At 47.5% G+C, this 22,058-nt stretch overlaps 1 protein-coding gene across 3 annotated transcripts in view; it reads right to left on the bottom strand.

The window, feature by feature from the left end:
- Window positions 1–22,058, bottom strand: part of CSNK2A2 (casein kinase 2 alpha 2) — a 367,342-nt gene that overhangs the window by 111,121 nt on the left and 234,163 nt on the right. For all 3 annotated transcript variants that reach the window (XR_014972222.1, XM_085638579.1, XM_085638580.1), the window contains exons 6-7: window positions 15,834–15,917; window positions 14,891–15,001 (exon numbers count right to left, since the gene is read on the bottom strand). Coding sequence is in view for 2 of the 3 variants with exons in the window: in XM_085638579.1 (XP_085494705.1) it covers window positions 14,891–15,001; window positions 15,834–15,917 (195 nt within the window). In the remaining variant the exon portion in view is untranslated. The remainder of the gene's footprint in view (window positions 1–14,890; window positions 15,002–15,833; window positions 15,918–22,058) is intronic.

Genomic DNA, 22,058 nt, shown 5'->3' with positions numbered 1-22,058 from the left:
TGGATAAGTTAAAGGTGCTCTTCCGAGCACAAACCCTGACGGGAAGGGTAAGGAGGGGGAAACTCCCAGAAGGGTAGGGCGTACCCATTCTCTACAGTGTTCAACACCAAGAGATTTGTAGTAAAAGACCACCAATGTTGTGGAGAATGGGACACCTGTCCTCCCACAGGATAAGCATGCTCTAGGATGCAGAAGCTAGAGCTGCTTCCCTACTGCACCAGTTGGAGGGGCAGAAGAGGAGGAGACTTGCTGCCATGCTGCATCCTGCAGATGACCTCTGCCCTTTCCCCTGTAAGATCTGTACAGGGGATTTGCCTGTTGTTGCAGCTGCTGCCTGGCACGAAAGGATAAGGTCCTGCTAAAACCACAAAACACTGAGCATCAGTTAGAACCTCTGAACAAGCATTTACAATGCAATAGGTCTCACAATTACATTGTTTTGAGCTATTGGCATTGAAAATGTTATTGTTTTTTTTTTCCTTCGTGAAGCATTAATCAAATTGTGTAATTGAAAATGGCAATAGCTCACTTTGTTGTAATTGCAAAATCTATTGCATTGCATTTGTATTATAGTGCATTCTCTCTCGAAACTCCATATTCTTTTACAACACATCAGCAAATATACCAATATACCTACAGCCGGGGTATCAGTTACACTTGTAGGCAGAATTGTCATGTCTTATTAGGTGTAGGCTGTGTAATCCGAGGGATAGCTCTGCTGTGGGAGCCTGCGCCACTGGATGAAATGAGGAGCAGTAACCCAAGGGAGAGCTCTTCTGTGGGAGCCTGCAAGACTGGAGGAAGAGGCTGAGTACCTGAGGGATAGCTCTGCTGTGGTCTCAAAATGGCTCAAGTCCATCAAGTGTCAATACGGAAGCAGAGGACACAGAGCGGGACCAGTGGGGAAAGCAGAGGGCTGCACCAACAGTGAAGGCAAGGAAGAGTCCTCATGTGAGGAGGGAGGGGGGGGGGGGGGGGGGGCAGTCCATACTTACTAGTATATATGCCAACATTTTAGACCAGAAAAGTGGGAGACTCTTGGCATCTTTGTGTGGGCGGGAGTCTGAGGGATGTGAGGCTGGGCATGAGCAGCAGGGGACCAGAGGGTTGAAATGAGCTTAAGGTTCCTGGTAGTGAATGGGTAGCCTTTGGACCAACTGATGAGGAACAAGAGCCCCACTGTCTTCGAGTGAACAGGCATATGGTCATTGAGCGTGAACAGAAGCCAGACCTAAGGATGAGCATGACCATCTGGTGACCTGTTGCTTATTAAAGAGTGAGGATGCATACAAACAAATAGGAGATTTAATAACGAATAGCCAGGAAGGGGTCATGAGGCTGAGAGGGGGGACATATTAGTGAAAAGAGATTCATGTACCTGAAGACTAATGCCAGGAGACCAGTGGGAGACCTGCAGTGGATTAATGACGTTTTCAATCCTGACCAATGTTACTGGCCATAGAAGCTATGAAAACGTTATCTACTATGAAGTTATTCAAAGGTTAGCCCCATGATACTAAACATTAAATACTTCATTAACCCCTTCAGTGCCCGCCCCTTTCCCCGCCCTGTGCCGGCCGTTGTATTAGCGGGCGGGGTCTATGACGAGCTGGACTCGTCATGGGCACAGCGCCACCGCGGCCCATGACGAGTCCAGCTCGTCATGGGCACTGAAGGGGTTAAAGGTCGTAATCCAGAAATGTGGGCCACTTTATTTTTTGGTTGCCCGGGCCAATTTTCTTTCCCAATCTGACTCTGAAAGCAGGAAGTCTCCAGTGCTGAAAAATCAAGGGAGCGGCAGACCGTTAAGCCTTCTTGTCACAGTGCCTGCAGCTTGAAAGGACTGTAAATGTGGGCAACTGGTTAACCTGCCCATGTAAAAGGTGCTTGGCTTTAATTAATGAAATCACCTAAAGCTTCCTGATGACGCAGATTTATTCTTTTTGAGTGGTATTGCAAGAGATTTACCAGCTGGGCTGTAAAGTGTGTGTTTTTAAAGGACACTTTACTTTAAACTGTTTGCGCATTTTGTAGCAGCCTATCTTATGCCGTGTGTAATGCAAGTTTAAAATAATTACTTGCATATTCACAGTGCTTTCTTTCACAGATTGGGATCTTGTGGCAGTAAACATACACAAGTCACTATTCTCAACCAGGTTTAAATTTTGTGGCTCCCTGGTTACAGACACAAACCTCTGCCATTGGTGTAAACAGACTTGACAGGCATCCCTACAAAGTACATGGAGGGCGCCCCCTCCTCCACACTCCAGACCCGGTCAGGAGTTCTCAGGTCAAGGGCCTGCCGCCATGTCACAGGGGGCCCCCTGGATCTCGAGCACCCCAGCACCGCAGGGCCATAATGTTACACCACTGACCTCTGCAGTGTATTAACTAATGAAGGTTTCAGAATGTACGATGGTGCATTTCCCCCCCAACTTAAAATACACTTGTTATTTTTCATTATCACGTTTTATTTTGTATATGGTGAAAGAGCGAAAAAAGTTACAGAATATTTTGTTTTTTTAGCCACACCTTTGACCCCACCACCTTGCATTGCAACCAGAATCACAGTTCCTTTTGTTTTTTTTTAATGCACTTAGACCACTGCATTGAACGAAGTGGGAACTGGAAGTAAGTAGGATGAGCGCTTCCCTCCAGGTCATTAAAAACACTGTTGGGCTTTTGTATAATGCCTAATCCAGTCTTGGTGTCGTAGTTTTGTTTTAATTTTGTTGCCCTAACAAGATTTACACACCTGAAATCAAGGATATGTAGGTGAAAGGTTCACGACTGGAAACAGTGTCAATGTGCCAGAGTGAGGTGATCACCCTAAGGGACAAGACCATAAGTAAACACACTGAAAGAGGACAACACCAAACATATGGAACCAGAAAGAGTGTTCTTGTTCCTACACTCACTAACGCAACAGCAATACTGCTGACGGCCGCTCATACGCAGCCAAGGAGAACTAAGGGGTGAGACTTATTTAATTCAGAATCACTAGCAAGCGGAGATCTGCGCCTGACAGGTGGGGCTGCCTCAGCAGTGAAGAGACTATCAACAAGCATCTCCTCTATCCCTTCCCGCTCACCGACGCCCTCCATGAGCTCCTTCGGTGGTTTCTCTATCAGCTTCTGGAGCACAAGCGGGAAGGAGCCAAGCAACAGCCATCTCACTGTTGCTGACATCGCAGCGGCACAACACAACATCTTGTGGGTACTAACTGCGCAGGTTACTCTCAGAGGACAGGGAACCTACACTGCGCACGCGCAGCCAAGAACGGGCTAGGCCAAAAACGCGTACGCATATACTGCCTTCGGCCACGGTTCACCACGGAGAGGCGGACATCTTCTTTTACATTGGCCGATTGCAAGCCGCACCCCTCAGTTTGCACACAAAAACAACCTCCCACCCACCACTTCCGTAGTTCCGAACTGTGGCATCTGGGTAATACAGCCTGAAGCTTTCGGCAACAGTGATAACGTTGTGACGCAAAGTGCCAGCATATTTGCATCACGCTTTCACTTTAAGTGAAAGCGCGATGCAAAAATAAACACGCGGCTGAGTGAAACAGATGTGTACAAGCCCCCTAAAGATGAGAAAGTGCTTCACGACAGCCATGAAGCAGACGAGCCAGTCTGGATGGTCCGGACGAAAGGGAGAAAGGGCAGTGGCCAAAAAGCATCATTTTCAATCGGAAGACAGCGCTTAGCATAAATGCAGACGCGACCCAATGAAAATGATGAGCGGGGCTTCAAGTCCCCTCTGAAATCTCCTCTCTCACTATATGTCTCGCCAAGCGAGCAACGCATGCGCTGCAACGCTAGGCGAGACCTAAAAATGACACTGAACGTCCTCCAGTACTTTTGGGAGCACTTCCCTGGCCGAGTCCATAAGTGCGTGGATGTAGCGACCCAAAAGGCATGTAGCATTCGTTGATTTGAGAGCAATACTGTCTGAAAAGAATACCTTTTTCGCAGATTGCTCCATGCGTTTGGGTTTCCTATCCACAGGTGTAGATGGGAATGAACCTGCAGACTGCTTGGAGGAGCATGAAGCCTGGACGAACAAACTTTCCGGTGATGGATGAGTTGAAAGGAAAGCAGGATCCCCCAGAGCCACCTTGTACCCCCTCGCCACAGACCTGTACACCTCAGGGGCAGTAATCAGCTTCTGCCACACATCAAGGATGGGCTCAGTCAAAGCCTCGTTGAAAAGGAGTAAAGGCTCCAAGATAAAATAAGAGGAATGGAGCACCTCTGTCAAAATATTAGATTTCAATTCTGCTGTGGGAAGAGGCAATTCCAGCAGATCAGCTGCCTTCCTGATCACAGCATGATAAGTCACCTCCTGCGTTGGGAGGCCTTTCAGAAAGGAGAGTTCCCATTCAGGATTAGTATCCAGGTCACTAGCCTCCTACAGACCTAAATCCTGATCATGACAATCTCCCCTTCCTCAGCCTCCTCATGCTGTTCTTGGAACTCATCTTCTTCCATTAACCTCTGTGCCTCTCTTTTAGACCTCATCCTTGGAACAGGCGTTGGAGGCGCCAGGCCTGGTGCCGGTGACTTTGGGATCGGTGTCGCAGTGTGGTCTACCGAGGCAGTAGTCTATGCAGGTCGAGCCGGCACCTGTTCAAAACCAGACGGCACCAGCGAAGATGCATCCAGTGGCATACGCCTCTCCAGAGATTGTATCCATGTTGGTAAAGGCCAACTCCCTGGAGCCATCGGCATAAAAGGTGCCCGAGGAAAATGAGGTGGCAAACCTCCCTGGCAGTATGCCAATGGACAAATGGGGCCAACAGGCACACCAGTAGGGTTTGCCGCTCTCGCGAATAGGCCGAACATCGCATTCAGAAAATGCGACGGATCTGTACCAGGAGTTGGGAAAGCAGGATACCCTGGATCCGGTACTGCAGGCTCTGAAGCCGCTCGAGGAGGCAACACATTCTGCTCTGAGCTGCGGTGCCTGAGACACTGGAGTCAGAGGTGGAGTGGTTGGCTTCGGCAACAGTAGAGGCGTTGCTTCTTTTGGAACCGGTGGAGTCACCGCTCTCGGAGCCGGAAATGGGGCAGGAGTCATCTCAGGAGAAGGAAACTGAGAAACGTCATCCATCCGATGACGCTGGGTAACCGGGGACACAGACTTCAGCATTGCATCCTGCAATAAACAACACAGAGACCCATGGCGCCGCTACTTAGGTTTCATTGACGACCTTGAAGTTTGCAGAGTAGGTGACTTGGATCGGGACCTCGACCTTCTTCGACCCCTTTTTTTCTTGGCTTTGGCCATGAACTATTTGATATCCTCTCCTTCAGTGCTTTGGGGTTCATGCGCCTGCACGATCAACACTCCCCGACGGCATGGTCAGACGAGAGAAAACACAAACAGTCTTCATGGGGGTCAGTGATGGGCATCTGGCCTCCACATTCCCTGCATGGATTAAATTTGGATTTCCTTTTGAGTAGCCATAGTTGCTGCTACAAACACCTGAAGACCTGCAATAAAGAAACTCCCAGAAATCAAGAGCCCTGGAAAAAAAAACATTACGCGTGGACGGCACGGAAAAAAGGGAACGGACGTCAGCACCCCACCGAGGTCTTCTTATGGCTCCAATGACGTCATGCAGAGTCGCGTGCAGAGCCATTCCATTGCGACGTTTTTGTCGACATGGGAGAGCTGAGAAGAAAAGTTTCCATGGAATGCTGCGCATGGGGGTAATTCAAAAGGTGAGGAATTCACAGGCAGATGTATCCGCCAGAAGAAGCCTTTTCAGGTGCTCAAAGCAGTGCCCTGCTAAGAAAGAATAAATAGAAGGAGCTAAGAAAGGGGAGCAGAAAGAAGGTCAACCTGTTTTTCTGAACACCATGCCAGAAACTTGCCCCAACAGCAGGCGTTTACTGCTTTGGTAGAGGGACGCCTGGTGGCATATACTGCTTTGGTAGAGGGACGCCTGGCTGTCAAGATAGTATTTCAGACTTCGGTTGGAAGGTCGAAAACTAACTGTCGCCACTCAATCTCTACGCACGAAGGCGGAGTATTGACAGTTTTGGGTGAAGAACCCTCCCCTAGTACCACAACAAAAGATCCACACACAAAGGCAGCCTGAGTGGTAGACCAATGGTCATACTAAACAGCTTGGGATACTAAACTCTCCGAACCCAGTCAAGAGCCACAAGGATGACTTGGGCCCAATCATTCCTGATCTTCTTGAGAACTGTGGGCAGGAGTGGTATGGGCGGAAAGGAATACAGCAGGCCTGAGCTCCACTCGAGACGAAAAGTGTCTCAGAGCAAGAGCTGCATTAGAAACTTCAGCATGCAAAACTGCTGTCATTACGTATTCTCTGCAGTGGCAAACCGATCTAAACAAGGTTCTCCCCACTGCTAAGAGAGGCCTTGCACCATTTCTGGATGGAGACATCATTCGTGATCTGCTAGGCATCTTCGGCTAAGTTAATCCGCCCTGGCGTTTAGAGAGCCTACCAGGTGTTAAACCACTAGGGACAGGTCTTGAAGGTTCTGCTATGTCCAGAGGTGCAGGGTTTCTTGACCAAGGGTCTACAACCCCACCCTGCCTAGCTTGTTGCAGTACCACATGGTGGCGGCATTGTCTGTGAACACCTGTACTAGCCTTCCCTTGATGGAGCATACAAAGGCTTTCAATGCCAGTCAGATCGCGCCGAGCTCCAGAAGATTCATGTGTAGTCTAGATTTCTCTGGAGACCAGAGGCCTTTGATCTCTACCTTTACCAGATGGCACCTGCCCCATCCCAAGAGTGACCCATACTGCTAGATATGGCTGGGGAAAAGGGAGGGGTCTGCCGCTGACCCAATCACAGACCGTTAACAACCAATGCAGAGCTTTTGCAGTTCCCTTCAATATCTGGGCAATGTCAGAGATTCCCCTGATGCTGTGCCCACTGTAATGTCAGGTACCACTGCAGAGCCCGCATATGCCAGTGGGCATGTCTCACAAGCAGGATGCAGGAGCCATGAGGCCCAGCAGCCTCAGAGTCAGTCTCACAGAAAGCCAGGATAGAAGCTAAGACATCAGTATCATAGCCTTAATATACTGAACCCATTGTTCGGGAGGATAAGCCTGAAACTACAGTTAGCCCATAACAGTTTAGAAGAAAAGAAGCATCTGGGAGGGAGACAGCTGTGACTTTGGTATGTTGATAGTGAACCCCAGCAAGTGCCAGAGGTCTGCCATAGTCTGGAGGAGGGAGACGACTGCCTGGGGCAAGCTCACCTGCCTTTGAACAAATAGCCATCTAGACAGCGGAAGGCTGCAACCCTGAATCTCAACAGATGAGCTGCAACCATCACCTTAGTGAACATACGAGGAGCGCTGGAAAGGATAAAAGGGAGCAAGGTGAACAGAAAGTGGTCGTGGCTCATCGTGAACCGAAGGTAACATCTGTGTGTGGGCTGGCAGGACAGCAATGTGGAAGTATACATCCTGCAAGTCCAACTCTACCACCTACTCTCCCAGGTCCAGGGCAGACAGTACTTGAGCAAGTGCAAGCATTTTGAATTTTCTCTTTTTGAGGAAGAAATTGAGAGGGTGCAGGTTCTAGGATAGGACACAAAAGGGCCCTGTCCTTTTTTAGCAGCAGTAAGTAGCAGGAATAACAACCATGACCTACTTCTGGCGTAAGACCCTCCCTATGGGCTCCCTTGGCCAAGAAAGCCGCAACTTCCTGGTGGAGTAAGGAGAGATGGTCCTCAGTCAGCCTGCCACAAGAGGGTGGCATAGGTGGAGGGACAGCCACGAAGGGGAGGGAGCAACCCCTTCGGACAATCTGGAGAACCCAGTGGTCTGATTTCGCTCTCCAGTGGTGCAGGTGATGGTGTATCTTACCTACCACTGGTTGCCCTTGATGGTTGGAGGGCGGATGTAAGAAACTGGCTCTATATATACTGCCCCAAAGTGAGGTACAGTGGGAATCGAGTCCAAGGGTCTCCAGAGGTTTGGCAGAGGTTAAAGTTGGATAGAACGTGACTCTCTAAAGTGGTAGCTTGGTCGAGCAGTAAGGCAGTATCAGAGGACAGTGTTAAGCATTTGATGCACACACTCAGTCAGCAAATTAATTCACACACTCAAGAACTGAACTCTAGGCCAATTTTTTTTTAATTAAAAAATATACTGTTTTATTTCTAGAACCAAGCAAGCCTGGTACAGGTAAGCATGTAAATAATTTTCAGCTACAAGATGCTGTTGTTGAATACTTTCAAAACACAGTAGGACTTTGTACCAATTCGAGTTTACAGGGGTTGCAATGTAATGCACAAACTTAGTAGACTCAGTACATAGGAATCAATAGGGTTTTTCAGTAAAACGCAATCAAATTACTTCTCGGATTACTTTTATTAACAGTGCTCGATCCTGGATTCAGGACCGGGGCATTTCCTGAAAACAGTTGAGTAAATGCGTTTTAGTTAGTTGTACGATTTTTAAAGAATATTCTTGTATTTCAAAAGTTGACACAAAAACTTTTTCACATAGAATCACCAATGTTATCCTATGGGAGTAAATTCACTTAGCAGGTAAGTTACTTTAACAATACTTTTCTTACTCAGTGCTGGATACCTATATTCAGCATTGGGACATTTCCTGAAAACAGTTGAGAGAATGCGTTTTGGTTAATTGGATGATTTTTAAGGAATATTCTCAGTTTTCAAAAGGCCACACTTAAAAACTTTTTGGGAGAACAAGTGTCAATGTTATTTTATGAGGAAAAAGAGGTTATCGGTTTCCAGGTAGGTAATCGGTCTTTGGGGTTAGGGTCCTGGGGTTAGACTCAGGGGTCTCCCAGGGTCAGTGATGCACTGTTGTTGCACCCTCAGCGGCACTCGGGCGGCCGAGTGCAGTGTGTTGAGGTCCAATGTTATCCTATGGAGGATAGGGGGACTCCGGTTGGTGGATGCTGGCAAGCAGGCCACGGGGTTGTGGGAGCAAAGCTCCTAGGGTTAAGCGCAGGGCAAGTTGGGGACCAAGTTTGCACAAAAGGGGCATCCTCAGCGGCACTAGGGCGGCCGGGTGCAGGGAGCTGTTTTGAGGTCGGGTGCCCTGTTGATTTCAATGGAGATTCTCCGGGACAAAGAAACATTGCAGGATCGGGGATGAGGATCTTCCAGGAGTGACCACCACTTTAAGGGGTAAGTAGGGATGTAGAGGGTTGGTTAGGCACCGCTGGGTTGGGCACACAAGGCCGTGGGGCGTCGGATGCAGGGGTGCCTTGGGACGGATTTTCTTACCCGCTCTGGTCGCGGTATTTTTCCACTCTAGACCCCTGTGCCCCACACAGACGGTCGCTCCCCTCGCACTGCTGCTGCCTGTCGCCTACCTGCTGGTGCCGATCCCGCTCACGCCGCTCCCTCCTCACCAGCGCTGACCTCTGCTTCTCGCCGCTCTCCTCCTGCTGGCCACTCTCCTCGCTTCCTCTCCGCCGCCGCTGCCCCGGTCACTCGCCTTCCCGGTTTCCCGCCGCTGACCCCGCAGTCCCGCCTCTCCTCCCCTCCCTGCCCATTGGCCACCCAGCCTCCCAGCGGACCCTCCCTCCCGGCTCCTTACTTAAGGTGACCGCGGCGGGCTGGTCAGTGTGACCCCTGTGCCCCACACAGACGGTCGCTCCCCTCGCACTGCTGCTGCCTGTCGCCTACCTGCTGGTGCCGATCCGGCTCACGCCGCTCCCTCCTCACCAGCGCTGACCTCTGCTTCTCGCCGCTCTCCTCCTGCTGGCCACTCTCCTCGCTTCCTCTCCGCCGCCGCTGCCCCGGTCACTCGCCTTCCCGGTTTCCCGCCGCTGACCCCGCAGTCCCGCCTCTCCTCCCTGCCCATTGGCCACCCAGCCTCCCGCCTCCCAGCGGACCCTCCCTCCCGGCTCCTTACTTATGACGCCCCCCCCCAGCGACCGCGCAGCGGGAGCACCGACTGAGCGCCGAAGGTGCGCCAAAGGTAAGCCTGTCTGTGCCCGTCCGCGCCCAGCGCCAGACCCCCTGGCCCCCGCGCCCGCCAGCCCCCCCGCAGGACCTACGACTTCGCTACACTCATCGCACTCAAAACCGCCCGAGCCCCCGGATGCTACCGAGCGTCCCCGCTGTTTTTTGCTATGCAGCTATTAGTTAGCTTTTCAGTCTTTTTAGACTGGGTATTTGCAATGCAGCCTGGGAGCTTCCTATGCTTTCAGTGTTTTCTAAGAATTTCTGCTGTTTTCTAAGCATTAAAACAGTTTCCAAACAAGTTATAATGTTGTTTCTCATGTTTATAATGCTATTTTCTTATGTGTAGTGGAAATTACTTACAGCATGGTTCAGCTCTAGGGTTTAGGGGCGGGAATATTCTAATGCTTATGACTTTGATGAGGATCCCCTGGAAGAGAACTGTGGGCTCCCCGGAGCAGGACGATAGTGGAGTGCTACTGTCCTGTTCACAGGAAGCACTGTGCAGGGCTTGGACTAGGCCAGAGCAGAACATCTGTAAGGGCTTCATTAAAAGAGAAAAGCAATTCTGAGGAAATTAACTCTGGGCTGAAGCACATTTATCAAGACTTTAGTTTTGACTTTCATTGATGGAGTCCAGGACCTCAGCCGCCCTTCCTACCATCTTAGCAAAAGAGGCTCCCTCCTCTGTAGCCACGGTAGGAGGGGAGAACATACCTGTATCTGGGGAGGTGTCCAGTTCACTGGCGTCCGCCAATTCCTCACACCAATCCACGCTGGAGGAGTAGGGGCTGGTATTCTTCAGGGTCCAGTGGTCCCTCAATCTTCCCCAAGGCCTAGCCCAAAGGAATAGTTGCTCAGGCTCCGGTCTGAAGGGTATGAGAAAGGCGACGGTGCCGCCCAAGGGCACCGGCGATCACAGGATTGACATCGGGACCAGTATCTGGGATGGTCAGGGTGCTACGACCGCCGGCAGTCCAGATCCATTCATAGATCGAAGGAGCCCAACGGGCGCCAGGGCTGACCCGTTGACAAGGAACCAGTAGGGGCTCCCCTCAAACCTGTGTGGTCCAAAGGTGCTCCTGCAGGTCTGGGCCACTCAAATAGCAGGCGCATGGCCTCCTAAAATTTTCTGAGCTGCGTGGTGGTCGCTCCGGCTTCCTGAAACTCTGGGAGGCGCAGAGACAGCCCAGGAGCAAGCTCAATTGCAGAGCTAGGCCTCGAGTGATGGCGCTCCCTCGTCTCGTCGGATGACTGATAGACGGGGTGAAGTCAAAGACCTCTTCGAATTCTTACTCTTCTTTTTCTTGTGGGACTTACCAGAGGATGACTTCAAATGTGGCGAAGATCAGGGGATCCGTGACTGATCCGGGACCTTCCCCTCGACCAGGATCACGACATTTGTGACGTCTAGTAGCAAGGAGCTTGAGAGCTAATTCCCTCAAGACCTTCAGGTGCAAGGTGTGACAAACGCCGGTCTTCATGTTATTGTCGCGCTCAGGACAGAGGCAGTTGAGGCACGGGTCAGTCACCAACATTTGTCGGGGCTTGAAGTCCGCCTTCCTCATGAACTTCGCTGCCACACCAGGAGATAAATCTTGACAAAACACTAACAAAAGTCGAAGAAAAAGTCAGTAAAAAAATGATTGAGGGTAGCTCTTTCCAGACCTGCACTGACTGGCGGAGAGAAAATAACGGACGTCAACGTGCTGGGGTGGTGGCGCCATAGGCCACGCTTGCAACACTTCAGGTGAGGACGGTGCCTTGCAAAGCTGAACGTTGCCACCTAGTAGCGTGCAGGGGTACTGCTCACAAATATTTTCAAGATTCAGTCGGACACCTTGGGAAATTCTAAGATAATGAATCTGCGACTAGAAGTCTATCAGATGCGTGGAACAATGTGCAGCTACACAGAAGAGCCTCCTCTTCGCTATTTGAATTCCACAAGAAGCTGAAAATCTGGCTTTTACAGTAGGCCCACTAGGCTCCAGGTGTGCCTATACTGTCACCTGCTTGGTGCCAGGATACCCACCCAGGTGGTAGTGCACTCTACGTAACATTGCATAATATCAGGAATGAAAGGACCAAATCAAGGACCCACTAAGGCACGGTATCAGTGGAAACAAATGCTGTAAACCATTCCAAAAAAAACCCACCACAATACGTAATTATAACAAGGAAAGCTGAATTGGCAACTGCAAAAAGGCAAAAAAAAGCAGACAGGTACCCTTTAACTAAGCCCAACGCAAGTCCTTGCAGGGCTGGTGACAACACAATAAGCAATAATTAAGGTAACTGGTTTGCTGTAGGTCAGTCTGCAGAGTACAGAACCAAACCATGAACTTGCCCCATGCAGATGTATACTGATTTTATCAAGGGGCGTCTGGCTGTCAAAATGACGCCTGCAACCTTGGAAGGGAAACTGAAGGCAGTCTCCTGTCGCCACTCAATATCCAAGCATGGAGGCGAGGATTGCACAGACACGGGTGCAGAACCCTGCACTGCTGCTGTGACAGAAGAGTCTCCCGATGCAGCAGCCCTATCAAAGAAAAGATGCTAATACCCAGGTGTTTTGGATGCCACACTCTCCGTGCCCATTCCAGTGCCACTAGGATGACTTGGGCCAGGCCGTTCTTGACCTCCTTCAGAACCAATGGAAAGAGAGGTTATCAGCGGAAACTGGTTCATAATTCCTAAGTTCTACTCTAAGTAAAATGCATCTGAGCCAGAGAGACACCTTCTAAAACTCCAACGTGCAAAAGTGCTGACATTGCACGCTGTCGGCAGTGCAAAAAGATAAAGTCAATGTTCTCCCCATTCACAGAAGACACCTTGCATCACCTCTGAATGCAACAGCCATTCATGATATGTTAGGAGTCAAAGGCTGAGTTCATCCGACCTGGCATTTAGAGATCCTGACATGTAGTGCATCACAAGGAAAATTCCTTGGACGTCAGACAGGTACATCTGATGCTGTACCCACTGGGACTTTCAATTCCCCTGCAGAGCCTGCATATGCATTTGCATATACTGGCAGGATTGGCCAGCAGGATGCAGGAGGTCTCAGTCATAATCACTGAAATCCAGGATAGATGCTTCGTGCTGTGGGGTAATGCATGAAACTTGTGTCTAGAATGGCTCAGATGAAGGGAAGCGTCTAAGACAGAGTCAGGAGTAACTTTGGAACGTTTTAGTGAACCCAAATGAAGTTAGGAGGTGGGTGATGACTGCCTGGGGAGAGCCTGCCGCCAGCAGCTAGTTATTGAGGTGGGGGAAGAATGGAACCCCTGACCTCTGAAGATGTGCAGCAACACCACCATCACTTTCGTGAACACATGTGGTGCACTGTGAAGCCAAAAAAGCGCAACGTGAACTGAAAAGGCTCCTGCCCCGCCATGAACCACAGACTAGAGCATGTGGTCTTGCAGGATTAGTATGTGATAGCAAGTGTCCTGCAGGTCCAGCTCATCAATTCAGTCTCCAGGATCAAGAGCAGGCAAGATACTGGGCCAGGGCTAGCATCTTGACTACATTTGTTCTTCCACAGAAAGGCATTGAGGGCGCGAGGGTCTAAAATAGGACAAAGGCTTCAGTCTTTCTTCAGCAATAGAAAGGAGCGGGAGTCACAGCTCAAACTTACCTCTGATGCGGGCACATTCTATAGCTCCTATGGTCTGAATGGCCTGCAGTTCCTTCTCTAAGAGGGACAGATGGTGAGGATGGTGGAAGGTGTGCAGGGTGACAAGAAATTGTAAGGTGTAACCCCGCTGAATAGTCTGCAGGTCCCATTTGCCCAAAGTTATTGTCTGCCACGCTGGCAGAAAATGTCAGATCCTATCTCCTGACAGGGTGGCTGCATGCCTCAGATGGCATATTAAAGAGGTTTTAAGGTTGCAACAGTGGGATGGGCAAACTTGCTGCATGCTGCCCTTTATGACCATGTGGTCTGTGGGTCCCACGGCCTCTGGCACGAAAAGGTTTTAGGCTTTGTGGGAAGGCTGAACTTGCTGGTGATCTATTCGAAGCCCCTTCAATAGCCACATAAGCAGCGAAACTGTCAACGTGACTGACTTGGTGGGGCGAACTGACTCAAGAAGGGTGCCAAAGCCCAACTATCCTTAAAACGCTCAAAGGCCGAGTCTGCCTTCTCACCAGGCAAGAGCCATTGAAAGGCACATCCATTAACGTGGACTGGACGACATTGGAGAAGCCTGTGGACCTCATCAAGGCGTGTCTCCTGAGAGCTACACTGGTGCCCTTGCTAGGCAATGTTTGATGTCAAAGCCACAACAGATGGCAAATTCTACTGACCATCCTGCATAAAGAAGGGATGCAAATGGCAGTTACGGGGCATATTGCAAAGTCAGATGAGAAAAATAATTACATTTCCCAAAAGGTTTTGATACATTTTGAACCCTGACCGGTGGGTGTGGTAGGGAATACATTGGGGTTACCCTTACCCATTAAGGACTGCATGACTTGGCCTCTCAGCACACTGGACTTACAAAATACTTTAGAGAGAAAAGTCTTATGCAGAGACAGGAGTTTGCTCCTGTGGTTGTGTGTGTCACTTCTGGAGCGGAACAACATTGGTGTGGAGGTAAACAATGACACCTACTGGTGTGCAGGTATACTGCTTTTGAGACGTTTACAGATCCAGTCTGGCACCTGGGGAACTGTCAAAACATGAGGAATCAAGGTTAGAAGTATTCATCAGAAATAAGAATTGTGAATTTTAACGTTCTGATTTGGTCCTACAGCTCCTCTCTGCCTATAATCACCATCTCCAAGCGATATAGTTTTAGCTGCTGCTGTCCTCATTAATGCTGTCAAAACAAAAGGCTATGACTGCAATGTTTAGTATTTCAACAGCAAACTCGAGAAAAGAACACCCAAGGCCTCTGTTTATTTCACAAAATGTTACACATAGCCACTCTTACCTGGTAGTCTACAAGAAGCTCCGGCCCTTTGAAGTACCTGGATGCCACACGAACATTGTACTCTTGCGCAGGGTGGTAAAATTCTGCCAAGCCCCAATCTATTAGCCGCAGCTGTGAGGTGGGAGAATTTAGAAAACATCAGAATCAAAAATATTCTATGGAATGCTACTTTGTTAATAGAAAGATCTCATGCTTCTAAAGTCTAACAGTTCCAATCTGTCCACTATAGGTGAATTTTAAGAATCAATAAAAACAAAGACCATGTAAAAAATGCATAAGAACAGCTGATTGAATAAAACATCTTACATCCTGTAATCAAAGATGGGCTGCTATTAAAACTTCAGCATCACAATTCCATACCAGGATTGGAAGCCCAACCAGTTCAGTTAAACAACCAGTATGATGTGTAATGAATGTAGTCTCCCGATGATCTCTGATCACAGAGGCCAAAAAACACTGCTTAGTCTGTGGAATTTATACACAAATAAGTGGCAAACTAGATGAAAGGGCCATTACACACAGACACAAAAATCTAGATTTAACTACAAGGGATTTGTTTAGATGTTCTGAATGACAGATCGTATACTGATCCTTTAGTTTACATAGTTTCTTATTAAAATAATTGACTGCTGTTTGTTACTCTCCAAAGAGGATGCTAGCTCTGGTTTTAGAAAGCAGAGTGCTGTCACTGCTCAGCAGATCAGGCACAAGTTTGACAATGTCTACCCGTAGCGTTTCACTGATTCCTAAACTGCATTGGATATACATCATAAGGGCCAAGGCTTAAGACATACATCAATCAAGACATATATTAAATAAATTCATACAGGGAGGAAGGTTTTGGGAACTGACTTTACAATTACTACTTTTCAAAAAATGGTAACAGCGTAGCCATTCTAATTACCTGCACTACTATTGAACTTTCATACTCTCAACATCTTACCTTTTTCTGTTGGTGATCGATCATAACGTTATGAGGTTTGACATCTCGGTGCATTATTCCCATACTGTGACAGTAATCCAGAGCCTGAGGAAGACAGAGTAGAAGTACACTGATTCCAAGCGGTCGCTGATAAACCCATGCTCTGGACAGAAATTTAAGCACTACCTTAAACAGGAACTACAAGTAGGCCACTCGAATATAGACAGTAGGGACCGATGGCCTTTCAATCAGTTTTCCACTCACCAAGAACTAGCCAATTTAGCATCACTCTGCGAGCCCCGATCGAAGCAAACCCAGGATAATTATTTGTCATTCCACTGTCATACAGATCTATCTGTGACCAGAAAGTCATTTGTTAAATATTAATTATGAAACTGCATCCTTGATTTGCAGAGGAATATACATGGAGGTGCTTTCCATTATAATATACCACCTAAAAGTTTTTTTTTTTTTTAAACCTAGCTGATGTGCGTTTACAGGTCCAATAACTTTGTTTCTTACCTGTGGGTGTAGTTTTGCAGCTTGAAAGATTTTCTGGATTCACAAGCTGTGCATTACTCCGCCATCTAGTGGTTGGGTCTGGAATTATTCCCAAAAACGTTTGTCCGACTATTTTTAGGTCGAGCCTAGACAGTGCGCAGCACTGCTCTAGGAGATGACCTTTATAAATCGGTCAGCTCTTTTCAAGCACTCGTGCTGGCGTCCACCTTGCGGGAGCGAGCAGCGGCGCGCAGGGGCCATCTGTTTCTAATTAGCGTGGCTGAGCTTGTTCACATTTGCCTCCCTCGCTGCTTCCACTGGTCTACATGGAAGGCGACAGGCTTAAATCACTGTGTATTCAATCACAGGTTCCTCGTGGAATTTCCAGTAGCATCCATGAACTGGTTTGAAGTGCTTGTTTTTCTTGTTGTACCCATGCTAAAACTGGCGTAATAGTGTGATTTCGGTAATTTTGAAGGAAGTGTAAAGCAAGATTACACTGGCATAGAGGAATTTTGCACGGCCCTGATTTTAATACAGTCTTTCTCCTGAAAATGTTCCCATCTGTATTAAGGGATATGCTTCAAACTTCGATTGGGTTAAATTAGAAATTTGTCCTCTACGTTTTTTTAAATAAAATGGGGCATACGGCTTAGGTGCTGAGGGCGTGCCTTTACTTTCTTTACGTTGTTTCCCTACCTGTCCATGCACAACCAAATATGCAAACTGTGACGTTAGTTTGAGCATCCGAAGAATTCAGTACTATAGGGGGTCTCAGCACACATGGGTTTGTTTCTGACCATTTCTTAATTTTTGCTATAAAATGAAGCAGTTCTGGGATTCACACTGATGACATTTGCACGCTGCACGAGGACAGTTTGTGCTATTTAGAGAAAGGCGAGGAAACGGTTCCTTTTATAGCATTAATAGTGTATAGATTAATTTGCTTTACACACTCCTGCCATCTAGTGGTTAATCCAGATTTGACTAGTGCCGTGTTTTTAAAAAGTAAGAAGACCGAGTATTTTCAAAGACAATTGATTTGGTTTCCATTTTGAGTCATGAGTAAACTTGCAGTGATAAAGCAAAGAAAAATATTTATTTCAGTATACAGTGCATCTGAGATAAAGATTGTAATGTGTGATGGGTATGGATTTCCTAGGCAACACCTACAACAAGCACTGGTAAATGAATTTGGTTTCGCCTATGTAATTAATAGCCTGTTTTTTGTTGTAAATTGCAGTTTGGTGAGTTCTAGCACCTGAAGCTTTTTGGTATGCAACAGGGAAGATGTGAGTTGCTCTAGCGCACACTGAGTCACACGCGAGGCTTTTCAGGTAGACCACAGGCTGACGTAAGGTGGTGCAGGGTGTACCAGACTTAAGTGCTATAACCTGACTTTGAACTCCTTGCCTGTTAGTGCAGACACAGTGCACCTGTGAAGCACTGATCACAGCAGGTGATGTGGCACTATTGGCAGAGCTGTCGACTTTGGAACTGGAGGAACGAGGTTTGAGTCTTCGATAGGCAAAACAGCCAGTGGTTCTGGGCAATTCACTTAATCTTCTGTGCTTTAAAATACAAGCATTGGCATAGCCAATAGGTCTCGCTTTTGGGAACTTAGCACAATATCCTTGGTGCAACAACATTACCTGTTGTATGGCTAAACACTTATAAGGTCCCAAAGGCGAGACCTATTGGCTATGCCAATGCTTGTTGTGCTTTGTTGTTGGTGGGCATCGAGGTACCTCCATTTGGTGTCCCTTGTGACGTCATCATGCTTCCTCTGGAAGCTCCCACCTTTGGTCGCCATCTTCAGATTTTGTCCCCCCCTTTTCTCATCATCTTGGCGGAGAAGGGAGGGTTCACTTGTGAATCCAGAAAATTCTTCAAGCTGCAAAATGACACCGACAGGAAAGAAACTACACTTTTTGCAGCGTGAATCTTTTCTGGATTCGCATGCTGCGCATGGATTTTGTAGCACTTTGTTACTACAGTGGTGGTTGGGTTGAAGATGTGCGCTGATTTGAAAACAGATGTTGTAAGACCCTTTGTCCTACTTGCGCTTACTTGTTCATTTGAAAATCTACACAATAGTGTCTGGTGAACGTGTGCACTGAAAGTTGTTGCCAAACAAATGTTTTGTAGTGTAGTATTTGCTAGGAAAGTGATGCTTGCTCGCTTTTTCCTTGTTGAGTGTGCGCCAGGACTGTTTTGTAACGTCTCTTGCATTCTTGTGGCACAACTGAAAAGTTTGTGCTATGCATCTTGCAATTGTGTTTTGCAAACGATACGAAGAGTTGCTTTGTTGTCTTGTCAACCTTTACCCTTTCGATGCGGTACATTTTGCTCGTCTTGCAACTAGTGTGTGTAATATTCTCCTTTGCGTGCGTTGTCGGTTTTTATAAATAAGCTTGGTATATGAATACTTTGGTTCCTGTGGAACGGAGATAACCTTTGGCATGAACTGCGGGTCGGTTCTCATGACAATTCTGTCTTTGTGAACTTGAAAATAAGGTCCCTGTATCATGAGTGCTTGTAACTCACTAACTCTGCGCAGGGACGTTATAGCCACTAAGAAGGCAGTCTTTGGAGTGAGCATTTGTAATGTTGCCTTATGTAAAGGTTCAAAAGGTGTCATCAATTGTGTGAGCACAATATTTAATTTCCATGCGGGAGCTGGCATCCTCTTTGGGGGTGCAATTCTTTTTGCTCCATCTAAGAACAATTTGATGACTGGTGATGTGAAGAAACTTCGCTCAATGTGACCCCGTGTGTATGCCAAGATTGTTGCTAAATGCACCATTAATGATGAATAAGTCAGCTTACACTCAAGAAGGTGTGTTAAGTATTTTAGAATGGTTTCCGTATAGGATTTCCTGACTGAATTGATCGGTGCTTTGAGGAAGGATCATTCTGAGGTACTTAAAACTAGTATGTATTGTATGCAAAGGCACTCTGATATGGACATATATGGTGGCACAGAGTACAGGATGGACCTTTAGTGACAGTGGCTGAAATCCTCGGGACATCCCGCCAAAGCCATTCAAACCACTATGGTTGTACTGTCAAAATTGAAATATGTTGTAATGCGGATGCTAATAATATTATGTTGCGAAAAATCAATAAAAACCATTAGTATTTAACCCCTTCAGCGCGGCGCGGATTCCCGCGCCACGCTGAAGGTTCGTTGCGCGGGCGGGCTCATGACGGAACGGTTCCGTCATGAGCACAGCCCAACCGACGCTCATGACGGAACCGTTCCGTCATGAGCGCCGAAGGGGTTAAGAACGGTCTTCTCTCTGGAGATCCTTTTAAATAATCCTTCTTTCTTACACCAGAGTGAGTATCTTTTCCATTTAGCTATATAACACTTTATAGTTGTTGCTCTTCTCGCTTCTCTTAAGATCACCACTGTTTTCTGGCTACCTTAGATGGAGCAATGCTGCCAGGAGTAAAGAGACTGGTTCTGGGTGAAGCACTCTTCCTTCTCTAATTGAGAGCAGGTCTTGTCTGATTGGTAGTTTGTGAAAACTCCCCTGTGCGAAGTTTATTAGCTTGGAGAACCATTTTGTCTTGCCTACTGTGGCGCAATTAGTATCATGGTCATACTGCCGATTTTTCATTTGCTGATCACCTTGTGAAGAAGTGGTATCAGGGGAAAAAGCTTACGCAAATTTCTGTTGCCAATTCGCGTTCTGGGGTTTCGCAAAGAGATCTATTTCTGGTGTTCCCCACCTTCCAAAAATGTGAGTCTCCTGTTTGGTTCAGTTCTCACTGGTGAGACCCTGAGGATTGTCTGCTCAGTCTGTCTACCTCTGTATTGTCCCTCCCTGATAGGTGGACAGCTAAAATCATTTTTTTTACATTGAACAGCTCAATTCCACATCTCTTGTGCTAGACAGTGGCAGAGCCTGTGCCCCTGCCCCCATTGTTTGTTTATATAAAACATAGTGGTTGAGTTGTCTGTCTGGATTAAAATTAATTTCCCCCAGAGTGCTTTTTGAAAGGCTTTTGAGGCTAGGACTACTGTTTTCAGTTTGAGGATACTGATGTGTTGTACTGCATCCTGGTCCTTCCAGACTTGAGATTGTTCATGTGTGCTCCCCATACCATCTGGGAGGCATCTGTTATGGTCACCGTAGAAGTTGGTTGGGTGAATGTTATTCCTTGTGATACATTTGCTCCGTTTCACCACGCTATCTCTTCCTATATCCTATGCGTAACAACGACTAGATCTTCCCAACTCTCTGTTGTTTGTGACCATTGGTTTTGCAGCCATTCCGGAAATGGTTTCATGTGAGGTCTTGTGTTTGGTATCAGCGGAATCCAAGGAGTAGTAGTTTCTTACCTGTAACTCCAGTTCTGTAGTAGGGGTATCTCTGTTATAGTCATAATCTGTGAATAGTCCTGCCCATGTGCATGGACCCGAAGCAATAGAAATAGTCTCCTAAGTTGTCCTCTTCTGCAGTCCTGCATAGACACTTAAGAGAAAATCAAAGACAAATAATGCAGCCTGACATTAACAAGGCTACACTGGCCAGCACTTCATCCTGAGAAACTCCCCTTCACAAAAATCCTTTGTCATGATAGAGAGGAAGGGTTGGACAGACAAGCCCCATAGGCTGCCATTATGTCTGGAAAAGGGATACCGTGCCTTTAAGGAACCCTCTAGAGACCCTCGGTATCCCATGATGCACAGCCAAAGGCAAGTTACTTTCAGTTCTTTTGAAGGTGTATAAAGCCAGGCCTGTAGCAATCATTATGTCGTCGTTTCATCCACCGGGGAGGAGGGCGGGTCGCTTATGACTATAACAGAGATACCCCTACAACAGAAGGTAAATGCTACTTAACAGTATGCATCTGTTCTTGGCATGTAGAGCTGCTGCAGTCACATTATTTCATTAGATCGCCGCCTAGTGTTGGGTCTGGATGTTGCACGTTGTTGTCTTGGAAGAGTCTTTTCGAGATCTCACGAGATAGGTGACTCCTCCCCTGGACTACAGTGCGCATGGACAGCTCCTCCATCGTCAGATTGTTTTTTCGCCATTGTGGCAAAGATGGAGGATAGTAATAGAAAGAAAAGGTGTCCATGTAAATGTATCTAAATAAGATAGTACTGCAACTGTGCCCGGCACCAGGGAGGAGGGTGGGCATGTGACTGCAGCAGCTCTACATGCCAAGAACAGATGCATACTGGTAAGTAGCATTTACCGTTCGAGGCATATGAGCTGCTGCAGTCACATTATTGCATAGACTGTATAGCAGTTCCTCCTCTAGTGGTGGTTACCGGTGGCAGTTGCAGTAGTTTGGAAAAGTTTTTTAAGGACAGCCTGACCTACAGAAGCTTGTTGTTTGGCTTGCACATCAACACAATAGTGTTTAGTGAAGGTATGTATGGTAGACCATGTAGCTGCCTTACAAATGTGTTCTAAGGTGATATTCCCTAGAAAAGCCATGGATGCCCCCATTTTGCGCGTGGAATGTGCTCTTGGGGGAATAGTTAATGTGCGTTTAGCTTTTTGATAACATTTGTATGCACTTAACTATCCATCTGGCTATCCCTGCCTTTGAGATAGGGTTACCTTTGTGAGGTTGACAGAATGACACAAACAACTGTTTTGTCTTTCGAAATGGTTTAGTTCTGTCTATGTAGTAGAGTAGGGCCCTTCTGACATCCAGTGTGTGGAGTGCCCTTTCCGCTACTGACTGTGGTTTTTGAAAAAAGATAGGTAACTCAATTGA

The sequence above is a fragment of the Triturus cristatus genome, chromosome 12 (genome assembly GCF_964204655.1).
Source record: "Triturus cristatus chromosome 12, aTriCri1.1, whole genome shotgun sequence".
NCBI lineage: Eukaryota > Metazoa > Chordata > Amphibia > Caudata > Salamandridae > Triturus > Triturus cristatus.
The sequence above is the reverse complement of the archived record's forward strand: the minus strand, read 5'-3'. Positions and strand labels throughout refer to the sequence as shown.